We start from the raw sequence: 15,661 nt of genomic DNA, 5'->3' as shown, positions 1-15,661 counted from the left end.
TGGACTTCGCTTTACCCGTGCGTCACTGGTCAAGTTCCTAGAAGTTGTAGGTGTATGTTGTGGTTCGATACATATGACTAACAGAATGTTGATGATTGCTAGGACTTAAAGCTAGTCTCTCTTAGAAACAACCCCCTGACTACAGAATGTTTGGCGTATTCGCCCACTCAATTCTCTGAATTGAGTTCCTTATTTTGGTCATTCATGTCATTAGTAACCTAAAACAAAACACAAAATGATATAAATTCTAGCTTGATTCCTAGTTCTAACAGACAGAGATCAGAGGTCAGGATAGACCAGAGTAGACGAGGTCCACAATAATCTATGTACAACAAGACTGATCCAATAAAGAAGCATATTGACGAATCCTGTTGTCCGGCTGTTTAAAGATCAACCAAACGAGAAGGATGTTGGTTTCACATGTTTTTCACCACTAACCTAATGGTAATTGCTCCATTTGAGGTTCTGTTTGAAACATCACTTGAAATAGTCACAGTCATGTGACCTAATTTGCATATTTTTCTAATTAGAAAGTTTAGTTAATTGGTTATTAGTTACAACCATTTGTTCATCTTTACCTAATCAGCTTATGGAGCACCTGGCTGGAGAAAAAAAGCTCCAAAAATCCCTTAATTTTTTGAATAAGACGATAACAACCAGATAGACATAGCTATCCTTGACTTTTCCAAGGCATTTAATACACACCCCCAACGACGAGTCATGCATAAGCTCCATCATTATGGCAACCAAGGTCCCATCACTGAATGGATTAAAAAATTCCTGACCAACAGGAAAAAAATGGTAGTAGTTGGAGGGGAATCATAGCTACCTGTTCCTGTTGATTCCGGAGTACCCCCAACGGACAGTGCTGGGGACGCTCATCTTTCTATTACACATCAATGATTTACTTAAAGCTGTACAATCCCAAGTAAGACTCTTTGCAGATGACTGCCTGCTTTACAGAATCATCAAGTCGGTGGACATCTGCATCGCCTTAAAACAGTACAATGCAGGAAAGATTGGGGCATGTCGTTCAATGCATCTAAATGCAATATCATGCGCATTTCGAAGAAAAACAGAAACTTGAACGTTTCTACGCTCTATCAGGGCACATTCTCCATGAAGTACACACAGCCAAATACCTCGGCCTAACACTGTCTTGACATGGGACTCTCATATTGCTGCACAACAAAGAAGGCAAATTGTGTTTTAGGGTTAATCAGAGGGAACCGGAGTGGATCACCAGCAAAAGCCAAGGAAACTCTGTACCTTGCCATGGTCCGTTCAGTACTGGAGCTGCAATATGGGATCCATACCTTGATAAAGACATCATAAAAGTAGAGATGGTCCAAAGAAAGGGTGGCAAGATTTGTAACTTACAAATGACCTAGGATGGTGGAGCCTTCAATCAAGGAGGGAAGAGCAGCGCTCGACTCTTCTATTCAAGATCAGCAATGGGATGGTGGCTGTGCTGGCAGACTCAATCGATTTATTGAAGTCACCAACTTGAACATGAGCTACAAACAATGCCAAATATAACCAAAAACGTGTGAATATGAACACCATCAAGAACTCCTGCATTCCTAGACCAATACCAATCTGGAACAAAATACTAAATGGGTTCTTAGAGTCGGAAACCATGAGAACATTTAAAACAAACTACTCAACCAGAACTTAAGTTCCCAGTCTCTTTTTTTTGTAGCAACGGCAGTGAGTAAGTTCAAGATTGATGATACCCCATCATAAAACTGCCAAGTTCCCGGTCATCTACTTTTGATGATAAAGCCAGCAGCAGGGTTACTATATTAGCTTGCAGGAAGTCCCATTTTGACTGATGGTGATCAGGCTGCAATTGCACTGGTGCATCAACATCATCAGCATGGGTGCTGCCAAACAGAATTCATCACATTTGAAACTATCACATGCATAAATCACAAGAGCGGATTCCAAGATTTACCATCAGCCCTCAGAAGACCTGAAGGCGATTCAAAAGTAAACGGACATTTTTAGAAAATAACTGTAACCTTTAAAAAGGCTCGCCGATACAGAAGTGCTCACCAAAATGCAAAAAGATTATGTTGGCTGATATAACCTTAAATAACCTATGTTGACAACGTCAAACATACCATTCCCTAGGTTTTTTCTGTACCAGCCATAAAGTGTGTTATAATATACTGCCTGATCACTCGTCCACGAAATTCATAAAATTTGTTTCGGAATCCCCCTCTGTTCTGCTATCCTAGCGCACAACAGAAACTCTATCATAACTGAGGTCGTTCTGTCCCTGCTTGCATTGCCTCCAAATGGCCTGGATGAGGCCATTCAATTATTATGAGACTTTACGGGGCCGCTAGTCGTTAAAGTTTGTGACATGGTTAAAGATATATATTAGAACATTTTGGTTGCAAAAAGATTTATTCTAAACAATATAAGTTTCTGTCATTTTACCCCCAAAGTCAAAAGTGAGTACGAATCTGTCAGCCGCAGCCATTTTTAGTCTAATTACACTGGGCGTTCGCAATGTATAATGTGCTGTACTTTTCCAAAATGGCAGCTAATAGTGGCAGAGAGAATATGTGTGAATATTATGTCTGCTTTTGGGAATGCTGTTGTGCCCTACAAATAAACTGAGGACAAGTAGTGCACATTTCTGACACAGTACAATCGCTGAATATTTAAAATCTTGGTATTGAATTTGAAAATGTGAATACGTACTTGGTATAAATTTCAACAATACTGCAGACAGATTCACAACTACTGTAAGTACAGAGTTTCAGCAATTCCTATGCATGATAACTTCACTTCAGCATTGTGTATAAATGTGTTTCTATTTTCCTGGACCACCAGTAATTACAAACGGTGTACCCCTTTAAGCCACGCCCACACCTGGATCAAATACCAAGGCTTTAGAAAAGGGAACTCTCCTTGTTCATTTGGTTGTAGATGGATGCTTCCAACTACCTTGGAGACAGTTTGGGTCAACAGGATTGTAAGGACAGAATAGGTTTCCAGATTATGCATGCTAACAATGCAACCCGCAGAATAACTACATGTACCCAGAGGTATTATTAACTGTAAGCTCAATACCTGCCTACCTCGCCACAAAAAGTGTGGCACCAGGACACTTGTTCTGTGGGCATGTAACTGGAAACCCACGGACAGATAAATGACGTTCAGCACACCACGAGAAGGCAGACTTCCTTAAATTATCCTGGCTACATATCACAACACTACAATGACTGGCCACACTGCTATAAGGCCAAAAACAATTAAGGGGGCCTACTCAACCACGTACAGTATTTTCTGAAGCTTTCTTTGCTAAGCAGCTATAATTATTAATGTCACCCTCAACACCAACTGACAGAAACATATTGATCAAAATGACAGACATCACAGCACCAAAGGTTTTTATCTGTACACAAATAGGCTTGTTAATAAAGTGATGGGACAAACAATTAAATTTTTAGTAAAAGAGTGAGTCCATGTTATGAACTAATTATTACTAACGATGTCATAACAACACACAATAAATCATGTCAGAAAGGTTGGGCCAGGACAACCAATGATTTTTTATGATGGCAGGAGGGAAAATCCTATGAAAGACTCAACGATTTGTATGACTCCTTGTGCGGATACTATACAGTTTTTACAAGAATGTTGCATAAAAATATCTACAGATGATGCACACAGTAAGTGACCTAATACACGTGGCACTGTCAAGTGAAAAGTCAGGTAGCCATAGACCAGCAGCTACTCTAGGGTCACTAACAACTCCAGCCAGATATTAAATGTTATCACAATACAATATATCAAGGAGATAGATGACTTCATCTTATAAGACAAGACGCAATAACGTCTGCTGTCTCCAGCTCGACTGCGATTGCTACCCGACCAACCATTCGCAAGTCTGAAAAGACATCACAGACGCTGGTTCTACTGTCAGTTTCTGATAGAATGACACTAATCAAAACATTAAGGCCAGCCAGAATCTCCTCACATACTATAATCCTCATGTCACTGACTCTCTATGCTTGGCAATGCTGCCGGTGTGACAGGCGCCTTCATTGCAATCTCTTGTCCATATAACTTAGTGTAGAATGGGTAGAACGCAGACTGCGCACTTGGTTTTAGCACGAATTCACTTTGCTGAGGACAGGAGAGAAGTGGCTCCTTAAGCACTGGAGGAGCTCTTCTGAAACAAACACAAAATATCAGCATGGAGACAAGAACAAATCTTATAGTAGGCTTAAACATCGAAAGGCTGCCCAAATGAGCCAGTTTTCAGTAACCATGGCACATGACCAACCGTGCACTGCCTGTTAATAACATGCAAAACCTGGTTTTGAAAACAACTTTGGTCACATGCATGGTTACTGCAAACTGGCTGATAAAAGAAATGGTCAGTGGGACAATTGTGGTCACCTCACTCACAGACTAGTTTATATCACAGATAAGTTTATAAAGCGGAATACACTATGAACTGATCAGTAATTATCTAAGACATTAGCCCAGCTGTAGTGGCGGATGTAGTTTGGAGTATTTTTGGTCATATTTTGTCTGACATTATACGCTTGAAGCATGAATGAATTGTATTTATACTGTAACCTGAAACACAACGCCTCCTCCTAGAGGTCAGGGCTATGAAATACATAATATTTTCAAATGGCTTACTTTGGCTCACTGATAATGTTAACTTTCTCACATCCATCTGGAGGCTCTCTCACAAACGAATATGATTTATTTGGGCGAGGACTAATGGTATTTTTTGGTAGAGTCTGCGGTTCAGGTGATTCCGTTTCTTCTTCTTCTTGTGGAACAGAACATGCTGATGCTGAAATGAGCAAAAACACATCAGCAATAGATCCTACAAAAAATTAACTACTAGAAAACGGCAACCAGCCGGTTTGCAATGCATGCCCCAGCTGTCGGTGCAAGAAGTGTGGATTTTCCATTAATTCCAAGTTGCCGCTTGCCCATGGCCAGACAATTTCAAGGCGACTCCACCTTTCTTACCTGCGTGGCCCGTTGACAACTATTAACCTAAAGAACATGCTCATTGATTTAGTTCTTGGTATTTGATGAATGCAAAATTGGAGAAGTGGACAGATTCTTGTCAAAGAGAGCTGCTTATTTGGGTAACCACTGCTTGTGGAGAAACTATCAACCGAAGTGATCCTAATTTTCTCCAAATTTCTATTTTCAAATGTAGAATATTACATTAACAGGAATCTATTTAACATTGATACATATATATATATATATACTCTAGACTCACCGATATAAGACCGTTTTGGACTATGCAAGCCAAGTCCCCATAGATATAATGCCTTTTGTTGTTTGATGCCATTCAACATTGTTCAATCAAGATAGCCAATAGGGGGCGACACCAAGTTATCTAACATTTCTGCTGTTCATGACATCATGTCCTGCCCCTGGTGTTTTTGGTGTCGATTTCAGAGCAAGGCAAGGGGTCACAATGACAGGCACATAGGCCCTGAGCCAAACGGGTTTGAAGGAGCCTTGGCCTGTTCAATGCGCAATGCGCTGGGGGCGGTCATGCCCAGAGATAATGAACCGGTGTTAGTTTGGTGAGTCTAGAGTACATATGGTTTGAAGTCACGGAGTTTGAAAATCTTGGAATGGGAATAACGGTTCCTTCAAAACCTGACCAAACTCAAACAATGCAACATACAGTATTCATTCTAACAAAGTGCGGTCTCGTGCTCCAACTGGTTGGCGGCATCGCACTCGTCAATCAAATTAATACATGGTCACAAAATTGTGACGTTCAGCAGCCAATGCAGGGATCAAAGATTTTTTTTTCCAAGGCGCACCGTGAAGCTGCATCTTGAAATGAAATGGCCAAGGGCCATTGTGCTCAACGTGTAGATATTTGGTAGTCAGGAATTCATTCTGGTTACGAAACATGCTGTTTGGGCGTGAAATGGTCTCATAGTTAGGCCACAGGCTTTTACTCCACATAATGGTTAATGGTTGTAACCTTTTTATAACTTAATATGATGCAATGCTTCTAATCCGTCTATTTGTAAATGGCAATGCTAACTTTTAGTCTAAAATATACAGTCCTCTAGGAAAGAAGTGTCTTCAAGTGTTATTTCCATGATGAGAAGAAGCGAACGATAAGGGATCACGCCCAAAGTTCGCATGCGAATATTTGCTGCACGAATCGGGGCGAAAATACACCTGGTCGAATATCGCCACACCCATTCGCCTCCAAATCGCTGCCTGCTTCGATTCTATTATGATCAGGCGTAAATTCAAACTGAATGAGGATTGCAGGTAAAAAATCTATCAATAATCGCGCCTAATTCGCTCTCACCAACCATCGGAACGGAGTGAATATTACATGTGTTGTAGTATGCGAATTCCCACATCAGCCGATAGCAGACCAAACAAAAACACAAACTGGAATTCCTCCAGTAATCAAATACATCGCATCTATCCACGAGTAGCCACACTATTTGGCACAGAGGTTTGAGGTTGTTGATATCATGGTATGCATTCCGAAGGATTGTGGCGGAATGAACTGAATCATACAGCTAATCATATTTGGCTTATGTTTCTGAGTCACAGCCAACCAATCAAGATCGTTGTAGTATCCGGTTATCCTAAACAGCGTCCACCAGGTTTAAAATCGGGTATAAAGTCATCAAAATAAAATTTGGTGGCCATAAACGTAATAAGTACACCATAAAAAACACATTTCCTGAAAATTAGGGAGATGCTGTCTAAAATCACAGGGCTCCTGTTGTATTGGGAGCCCCATCATTTCCTCCAAGTCAAATCCAACATGGCTGCCGACTGGGTGATGGACGCTGGTACATTTTAGACAACAACACGCTAATCTAGCACACAAATGTCTTGAAATGATCAGGAAATGTCCTGCTTATTTCGTTTATGACCATTAGATTTTACTTTGATGACTATAAATATGCTTTTAAACCTGGTGGACGCTGTTTAGTATGACCCGATTTGTTTACGTCACGCGACTGCACTTTTCCGCCGATAAAACAAGGCGAAAGTTGTTGCAAAATCGTTATATCGGACAAGCATGCAAGAGCCACCAATTTCATAAAATCTCTCCATTATCACCTGGAGCGATTTTTGGGGCGATATTGAAGAATAGGCGCAATTGTGGGCGAATTTCGCATCTGACATATCGGTGATTTCATATAATCGCCACACATTTTCGGACAGATTTTGCAGACGAAATACTGTAGGGTGAATTTCGCCGGCGAATATCGCTTGCGGACTGTGGAAGTGATCCCTAACACACATTGATCAAGTTGACCATTTTTAGCATGTCTCGGTTATTTTTTGGAGCTTTTAACAACATTTCTTCGAAATGCATTTTATAAAGAAGTGAACAGTTGCAACCAATAATGACAGTTCATCCACGACATAGTACAAGTCATAACCTGTACTCGCACACTTCCTAGAATAAGAAGTGGTTGTTTTCCAAATTGAGATGGGGAAAAAAAAATTTTAAACCAGGCAAAAATTTGGTGAATGAAAACTACATGTACACTTTTGAGGGATGCACCTGACTATGTGTCATCCGAGCACACATCAATACACAAAGTTGTTGGTATTTGGTTCATTGTTGTTACTTGTTTAAACGTGCTGATCAAGTGTACATGTTTCACTTGGTTCCTCTACTACAATGGTGACATTCTGCACATACCCTCTAATTCTGCCTCCTTACGTGACTTCACAATTTTCAGCTCTCCCTGAGTTTCTGACTCCCTACTTGTGCTATCTGATGACTCTGAGCGACTTGATGGCCGTGATGTGTCCATCGAACCCGCTGGAATGATTGGGAACGTTGGACTGATGGACTGTGACCTGTAAGTAAAGTGACACCTTTAGGCACCATTTCCACTTCAGACTTTTTCAAAAGCACCTCCTACATATTGATTGAAGAGGCCCAAGTGCCTGGCCCTCCGCTGAGATTCTGGGGTCAATGTAAACAACATGGACAGTAGACAACAAAATGGTTTGTCATTCCAACAATACAACACACCTATTCAGTCACACCTATAGTTTTGATGCAAGTGTGCCATCTTATAATAGCTTTATCTACAGTTCTGGTCTATCGATTCTGATTAACTAAACGCCAAAATTTGTGCTGCCTTTCGTCAGCTGAGCTAAAATTCTCCTGGACAACTGTCTTGAGCCCATTTCAGAATTTCAGAGTGTCAGTCTTGCGAAGAATTTTGATTCAGACTAGTCCAACATCACAGGAGCTGTTATAACATGAATGCTCTCCTACCAAACGACAAACTTTAGAACCTTGGTATTGACAGAAAGTTTATATATCTGAGGGCATGCATCGGGTTGTGAGCCGCTAACAGTTACCTGCTGCTGTTGCCGCTGTCATGTTCAATGTAACCTGATGGGGTCTGAGTGTCGACACTGCGTGTGCTGCTGCCTCGGATTAGCTCTAATACTGGCGCACGGTGCCCATCAGGGGTAGGCTCTTGTACTTGCTGAAAAGGACATTTGGACAAATAGAACACAGCGACCATCAAACATGAAAACTGGTTGAGTTCAACTTGAAGTGAGCGCCTTCTGGTTGCTCCTTTTAACCCAGGATTGATTTCTGTGGAGAGCGGAGTAATAATATGATGGCCCAAAAGTGTTTTGAACAGGGAAACATGTAAGCACTTTATAAGAACTCACTATTATTATTATCATTATTATATAATATGTGTGACAAAAGATTTCTTGCCAAAGAATTCACCTGGTAGTAGATCCTTCAATTATGGCACAATGTACAATGCTCTAATTGTATTGTATAATCTGACTACCCCGAGTTCACTTGTCTGGTGAAATTAAATGTACATGTTTTTTTTACAATACAATAGTCGTAGCAAAGAACTAGACAGGTGAAATTTTAGAGTTTGTGACCTCGGTGATCTTCAAAAGTAGGTCAAATCAAAAACCTGGGTATTATGTCAAGAAGTCTCATGAATCAGAAGTACCGACAGTAAAAATTCCATGACTCTAGCTATCAGCGTTCATAAGATATCGACAAAATAAGATTTTCAAAGATGGCTACCTGGAGCCCAAAAAGTAGGTCAAATGGTGATGACTGTCAAGTCAGGTTGTCATCTTGTCATAAGACATCCACACACAAAGTTTCAACTTTCTAGACTCAATAATTAATGGCTGCATAAAGGAACTGCCGTACCAACATTATCTGACTACCACAGAAATCGTAACCTACCCGTTCTTCACCCTCTGGACCAGGGTGGTTTCGCAGAACTAATTTTTCAATTTCTTCATTTAATCCTTCATAGCTTCCCCTAATACGTGGTATGACCACCTTTGGAATGTGTGTCCCAGGAATTACTATTGCTTTCGATATGGTGTGTAGAGGTGGTGTCGGGTGGATCGCCGAGTGGTTACCCTGTATGGGACTCTGTCGTTGGCTGGACGTCACACACTGCTTGCTGCCATCTTTCTTTCGCTGCAGCATCTGGCGATATACGGTTAACTGAAATGAACAGAACTGACCGTTAATTTTAACATCTAATGATCGATCTTAGACATGACGACATCATAAGATGTGGCTAGGTATCACAGGCCTTAAGTTGCATTGTCCGGTTTCTATTCTCAACACTGGCCTCAACTTGGGCTAATTTGAGCACATCATTTCCTGTCCTCATAACTGCCTGTCATATGCCAAGAAATCAATTGGTATTAACAGATATAAAGACCATCTGCATAAACCAGAGGCAGATCCAGTCAGAAATGAATGTTACAAAGTTTTTAGTCTGATATCAACTGAGGAAGAGGTGTCAGTCATCCGACCTATCTATCCTGAAACCTCAGGGGACTGTCACAGGGGACACTTTTAGTGGCACATAATCCTTTGGCTACCCTTATCAGACAGGTAGTACATTGCAGTGCCAATGCACTATTATGAATTGGCACCAAAACGAGGCTCAGTTTCAGCAAGGAGGCTGAGTTTTAGCATAATAAGCGCCAGTATGGGTAAGAGACGAAACACAAACTCCGGAGATAAACACACGTATAATATTATTGTCAACACACAGCTCTCACACGGCTTGTACACAGTTGAACTCCTGGTCGTAAACTGATCTGACCGCGGGACAAACAAACAGGGATTGCGCCAGCGCAATTACTGATTACAATACATACAACAAAGGAGCATAACAATACTATGGCAATACAATAGTATGGCGCGATTTTCTTTCTTTCTCGAGAATATAGGCCTACTCTTGGCCATGATACAAACGATAGTCCATAGCTAAGTGCCTTATACCAAGATCACAAGTCAGTAGAGTTCAAAACTTAAGGATTGGTGACACGATCGCCGTAAAAATCTGGCGGACGGCTTACTCGGGTTGTTCGGCATAGTGTATTCTCACATGGAGTTATTGTACTGTCGGTATTTGGTTCGTTTACAGGCGCGTGATCTGCAATGTGCGGTATAATTTCTTGGGGGATTTGCGGCGGCGGCTGATCAATTTCGCGTAGTTGCTGAACGCATGGTTGGGCTTTTGGCATTTCTTCCTCAGTTTCGTCGTCCGAGTCATCGCGGGGACACGTGTCTTGGCGAAGACCGCTGTTTTCTAGATTGGGCACCCTGTAACATTCACATTTCTTGACGCGATATGAAGCGTTTCGTAGCTGTGAGCCGACTAATTTGCGTATGTTACACCAATTTGCGTCTGTCTCGGTGACTAAGTAGCGGTCGCGAGTAGAGTTCTTATTGCGGTCAATGAAGAGGTAGACGAGGTCACCGATTTCGATTGACTCACATTTAGGACTTCTTCCTGAAGGTGCTTTGGCCTTTTCGCTGTAGACATGGTTTGATACACGCTCACTATGCTGTTTCATAATGAGATTGTGATCAGACAAGTTTATTAGCTTATTAGAGAATGGGTCGCGTTGTGACCACATCTTGCGTGAAGATAAGCCGCGTGAACGAATGCGGCTGTTAAGATTAGCTAAGGCCAGTGTAAGCGTTTTTTTAGACATGGTGCCACCCATTGGGTCGAATTTTAGGAGTTCCCTTTCCAGTTCCTGGATTGCTTTTTCTGCGAATGGATTTTTGTTGAGGTTTTTCGGGCGGCCAACCTCGTTGGATAGTCTATGTTTCGCGAGTAACTTGTCGTCAACTAATGCTCTGTATCCCGGGCCTGGATCCGTGCGTATTACTGTAGGAGGGCCGTCGAGGGGACGAATGTCGCATGTCTGGCAAATAAGGGCGTCTCTGATGCTGTCATGACGTTCGTTATCGATGAGTGAAGCTTTGGTGAATGATGTGATGCATTCTCTCAGAACTAGGATGACCTGATGATATCGCTGGCGAATGATGAGCCGATGGTGTCTGGTGGTTCTGTAGTGGTCTGCTCAATCACGGTATGTGGGGTGTTGAGAAGAGACGCGCAGACGTGGCAACTATCTGTTGTACGTTCGATGGCTTTGTCCATCTCTAAGGCAAAGAGATAGCGATTGACAACTTGTCTCATCTGGTACATGGAAGGATGGAATAGGTGAATGTGTAGTGCAGTGAGGAGGCCATCAAGTACTTGTCTAGGTACCACGATTCGTTCACGTGCTGGGGCAAGTGGTTCGTGTTGTGGAATGACTAGTAGTCCATCGTTAGCTATGGTGACGCTGTTGAGATAGCGTTTGACGTCTTTGACATTTGTCAACTTCTTGGACGGTCTTGTGCCTTGGGATCTGGTAGTGAAAGGAAGCTTTGAGCGTCCCGAGATGATGTCCTGTATGTTAATTTGTCGGACGACTGACACTTCGTTTTGTTGATGAACGTGCATATTTGACAAGTCGGATCTTTGCATTTAGCGGCGTTGCGGCTGGCGAAGTCTGACTGAAGGATGGACGAGCCTGATACGTGACGTATGGTGACCTGATACCTGCTGGCGGTGGACAAGAAGGTGGCTACCCTTGGACTGGCTGAGAATTCTCCCCTGCACAACTTTTCGAACGCTTGGGCACAAGGCTTGCTATCGGTGAGGATACAAGTTTTATGCTTTGACTGGTATCTGATAGAAAGCGCTGGTCAAGTCAGTGGTTATGATATACTTCCATTGAGCGATCTGTCGAAGTGTGGAGTCAATGTCTGGCATGAGGGAGGGTTGGGGTTTGCTATAGCGTCCAACATCAGCGAATGCGGTTACTAAGCGAAAGTTGCCGTTAGATTTCTTCACAAGGAAGGATGGGTTCAAGTATTCTACGGAAACACCAATGTCCTCTGGTGGTTTAAATACCCCCTGGTTTTCCAGTTCGTCGAATTTATTTTGGAGTTCGGTGAGCCTATCGCGGGAATACTGAGGAAGTCTGCCTTTGCGCTGGGGAGGTTGGACAGGACCCATGTTTACCTTGGCTTCGAATGGGCCAGAGGCGCCGTTATAGCCAGTAAACATTGGGTTGAAAACATCGTCATACTCGTCCAAGGCGGCGCGGAATTTTGACCTGATGTCTGAGGAGAGTACGTTGTCTGGGTCAAGCTGTACATTAGCACTGTGTTTTTCAGTTTGTACAGGTTGTGGGTGGTTAGTCTTGAGATTGTGATATTTTGGGTCGACTTCCGAGACAATTACGGGGCGGATTTGACAAAAGTGTTCGTTACGCTTGACCACTTGTGGTTCTGCGGTTAGGTTTGGAATGCGCATCTTTCGAGGGACGCTAGTTATGATGCGAGGGGGCGGCCAAATCTCCCCTTGCAAATCGGTTGCCCGTCCGTGCGGTTCAAGTGCGTATTCAGAATCTTTAGGAATGCTTTCTGGGATGTCAAACGGTGGTTGCTGTGGGTGGCGCGCGGATAATTTGGGCTGGCGTACTGCGTGTCGACTAGATGACCTACTTAGAGGGCCATAAACGAACGTGGTACCGTCACTGAGTATGACTTCATGTTTTGCGGGACGGATTGTTATATCATTGTATTTCATGAAAGGAGTTCCCGCGAGCACTTCTACATCAAGGTTCTCTACAACTAGTCCTTCAAAATATAGTTCGTGTTTATCGCGCACAAAAGTCAGCGTTGTCTCACCTGCAATTGTTAAAGGTGAGGAACCATCGGCTTGATGAGCCGACTGAGAACTTTTACGAATGTCCGCGCCAAGGCGTTTGGCTGTTGAGAGTCTAATCATGTTGCCTGTAGCTCCACTGTCGACGACGATGCGTGTCGCATGATGATGGACAAATGTGTCAATGTATGGAGATTGACGAACTTGAACACGGCTTACTGCTGGGATGCAACTTTCAGCGCCAGTGTGATTGATTTCGATATTGTCACTGTCACTGTCACTTTCTGAACCATCGTCATGTATACCGGTTATTTGGCGAGATTTGAGCATGAATTTGCGATCAGAGTCGGGCAGGTACACACATTCACTGAGAAAATGACTCTGACCTGGGCGGTTCGCTTCCTTGCACAAAGGACACTGCTTTTTACGTCGTGTTGTTTTGAATCCTGATCGCTTGGAAACGGGTTTCGTTCTTGAGTGTTGGTAGGCTGCGGTGCGCATGACCTTGGCTCCTTCATTGGTGTAAATTTCATCAAGCAGAGATGCGAGAGCTTGCGATATCTCCGGCTTGATGGATGCTAGTGTTCGTGTACGGAGTTCGGTTCCGTACCGTTGCTTTACCAGTTTAGGAAGGTCGACGTGAATGAGACGGAGCCACGTGAGAGTGATGACGTTTTCCAGAGATGGCGACAGTTCTTCGTTGTCTCCGAGTTGTTCATCGTGATGTGAAAGGCCGTTTGCCTTCAGCAGGTTATCCTCCGTGAACGCCATGAGGCGTTGGTACAAATCCTCTGGGCGTTCGTCTGGTTCAAGGTGAATGTCCGAGAAGTCAATAAAATGTGCTCCGGTTGTTTGAAAACTGAAGTGAAGTCTGATGGTTTGCCAAATACTGTCTATTGACACCAAACTCTTAACTATCGTATTACGTGATATGATGGGGCAATAATTGGCAATTTGTCCTAGCATCAGTTCGAGATAATTTACTTTTTGTTGCCCTGTGAGGCGTTTGGCTTCGGGTACGGTGTTCGGATCATCCTCGAATCCTCGCAGGGGCGCGGCTCGAGTTTTCTTTCCCCAGGTGACTCCATCGGCCAGAAATGGAGCAAAGTTTCCGTCTAGGGAAAGGGTGTATAGGGGGTTTTGACGCCAGTTCTCAAAGGAGTTTATTGTCTCAGTCTTTAAGAGGCACCATTGTTTCGGTGCACGTTGCATTGTTCAAAAGTTTATACGTACTGTTTTTTTCCTTCCTTGGGTTTGCGTAGGACGTTTTCCTTTTCTGCTCCTTTATTAACGTTAGAGGCGATATTCCGGTTCGAATGAAAGGTGCCACCACGCCAGTATGGGTAAGAGACGAAACACAAACTCCGGAGATAAACACACGTATAATATTATTGTCAACACACAGCTCTCACACGGCTTGTACACAGTTGAACTCCTGGTCGTAAACTGATCTGACCGCAGGACAAACAAACAGGGATTGCGCCAGCCCAATTACTGATTACAAAGAAACATATATACATAAAACAAAGGAGCATAACAATACTATGGCAATACAATAGTATGGCGAAGGATATAATATGACCTAGATTGCAGACTGTATGGTGGTCTTGGTTGCACATGTGACATGGCTGTGAACAGAGCCAGAGGTGTTCAGGAGAATGCATTTATTCCCCACTTGGGATGACCTTTGTGAATCATTACCTCGCACACATTTTCAGGTAAAGAGAGTAAACTGTTAATTCACCACCTCAAGGCGTTTTAACCTCATTAGGGTTTGCTCCAAGAAAGATGGTCCTTCCTATGCAAGAGCACACATGCCAAGTGACTCTTCTTTTGCTCGACTTTCAAAACATTTCCATTTCAAAACCTATTGACTTACTGCTGCCAGTTGTTGATCACCATTGCCAACTGATGCAGATCGCTTATGTTTCTTCTTTTTGTCCTTGTCTGCTTCATCCCACTCCTCGGGCGTCTGCAACAACAAGTTGGGGTTTATAAGAAATATCGAAGAAATGACGATTAAAAGGTTATTTTTTGTCATTTTTTTACCAAAAAAACCTCTGTGACGTGAAGAGACGTCATTTTTTAGTTGGCGGCAATGTGATGACGTCGCAACCACCCAAAAGTCCTCGACGCGAGGAATAAATTTATGACGTCAGAAATAGCAACAATGAAAGTGTCGATATTTCTTTCGTGCATCGTTCGCAATCTTTCTCAAAATACACTCTTCAAGGTTATAAAAGGTCAAGGCAAGTACTGTGAATCTCATAAAAGTAGGTCTTTTGTACACTGTCCTTGATTTTGGTGAAGTTCAAATTAATTTTTTGTGGTTTTTTTTTTTTTTTTTACCGATGTCTGCCGATCAGTGCACATAGGCCGGATAGGGTTATAAAAACTGCGCATGGTTATCAAAACTTTACACATCCTGTAACCTATCCTCTAACCAAAATGCCTCAAGTCTCAAACCAGGGACCTCTCGACCTCTGGCTTCGAGTCCAAGCCACAGATATACTTGCCATAGACAGCATTTTGTTTTTCAGAATTTTCATATTAACCCTATAACACCTAGAGCCACTGCCAGCACAAGTACTTATTCCCCTAGGCCCCGACGATTT

General features: G+C 42.8%; 1 protein-coding gene across 2 annotated transcripts in view; it reads right to left on the bottom strand.

The window, feature by feature from the left end:
- Positions 1-209: 209 nt before the first annotated feature.
- LOC135500194 (protein FAM117B-like) overlaps positions 210-15,661 on the bottom strand; it is a 35,132-nt gene continuing 19,680 nt past the window's right edge. The window contains exons 3-8 of one of the 2 annotated variants that reach the window (XM_064791448.1): positions 14,926-15,018; positions 9,251-9,520; positions 8,380-8,510; positions 7,706-7,866; positions 4,672-4,831; positions 210-4,192 (exon numbers count right to left, since the gene is read on the bottom strand). In XM_064791448.1, the coding sequence (XP_064647518.1) occupies positions 4,015-4,192; positions 4,672-4,831; positions 7,706-7,866; positions 8,380-8,510; positions 9,251-9,520; positions 14,926-15,018 (993 nt within the window). In that variant the 3' untranslated portion in view covers positions 210-4,014. The remainder of the gene's footprint in view (positions 4,193-4,671; positions 4,832-7,705; positions 7,867-8,379; positions 8,511-9,250; positions 9,521-14,925; positions 15,019-15,661) is intronic. The other variant, XM_064791449.1, reaches the window with a different exon arrangement.

The sequence above is a fragment of the Lineus longissimus genome, chromosome 16 (assembly GCF_910592395.1).
Source record: "Lineus longissimus chromosome 16, tnLinLong1.2, whole genome shotgun sequence".
Lineage (NCBI taxonomy): Eukaryota > Metazoa > Nemertea > Pilidiophora > Heteronemertea > Lineidae > Lineus > Lineus longissimus.
The sequence above is the reverse complement of the archived record's forward strand: the minus strand, read 5'-3'. Positions and strand labels throughout refer to the sequence as shown.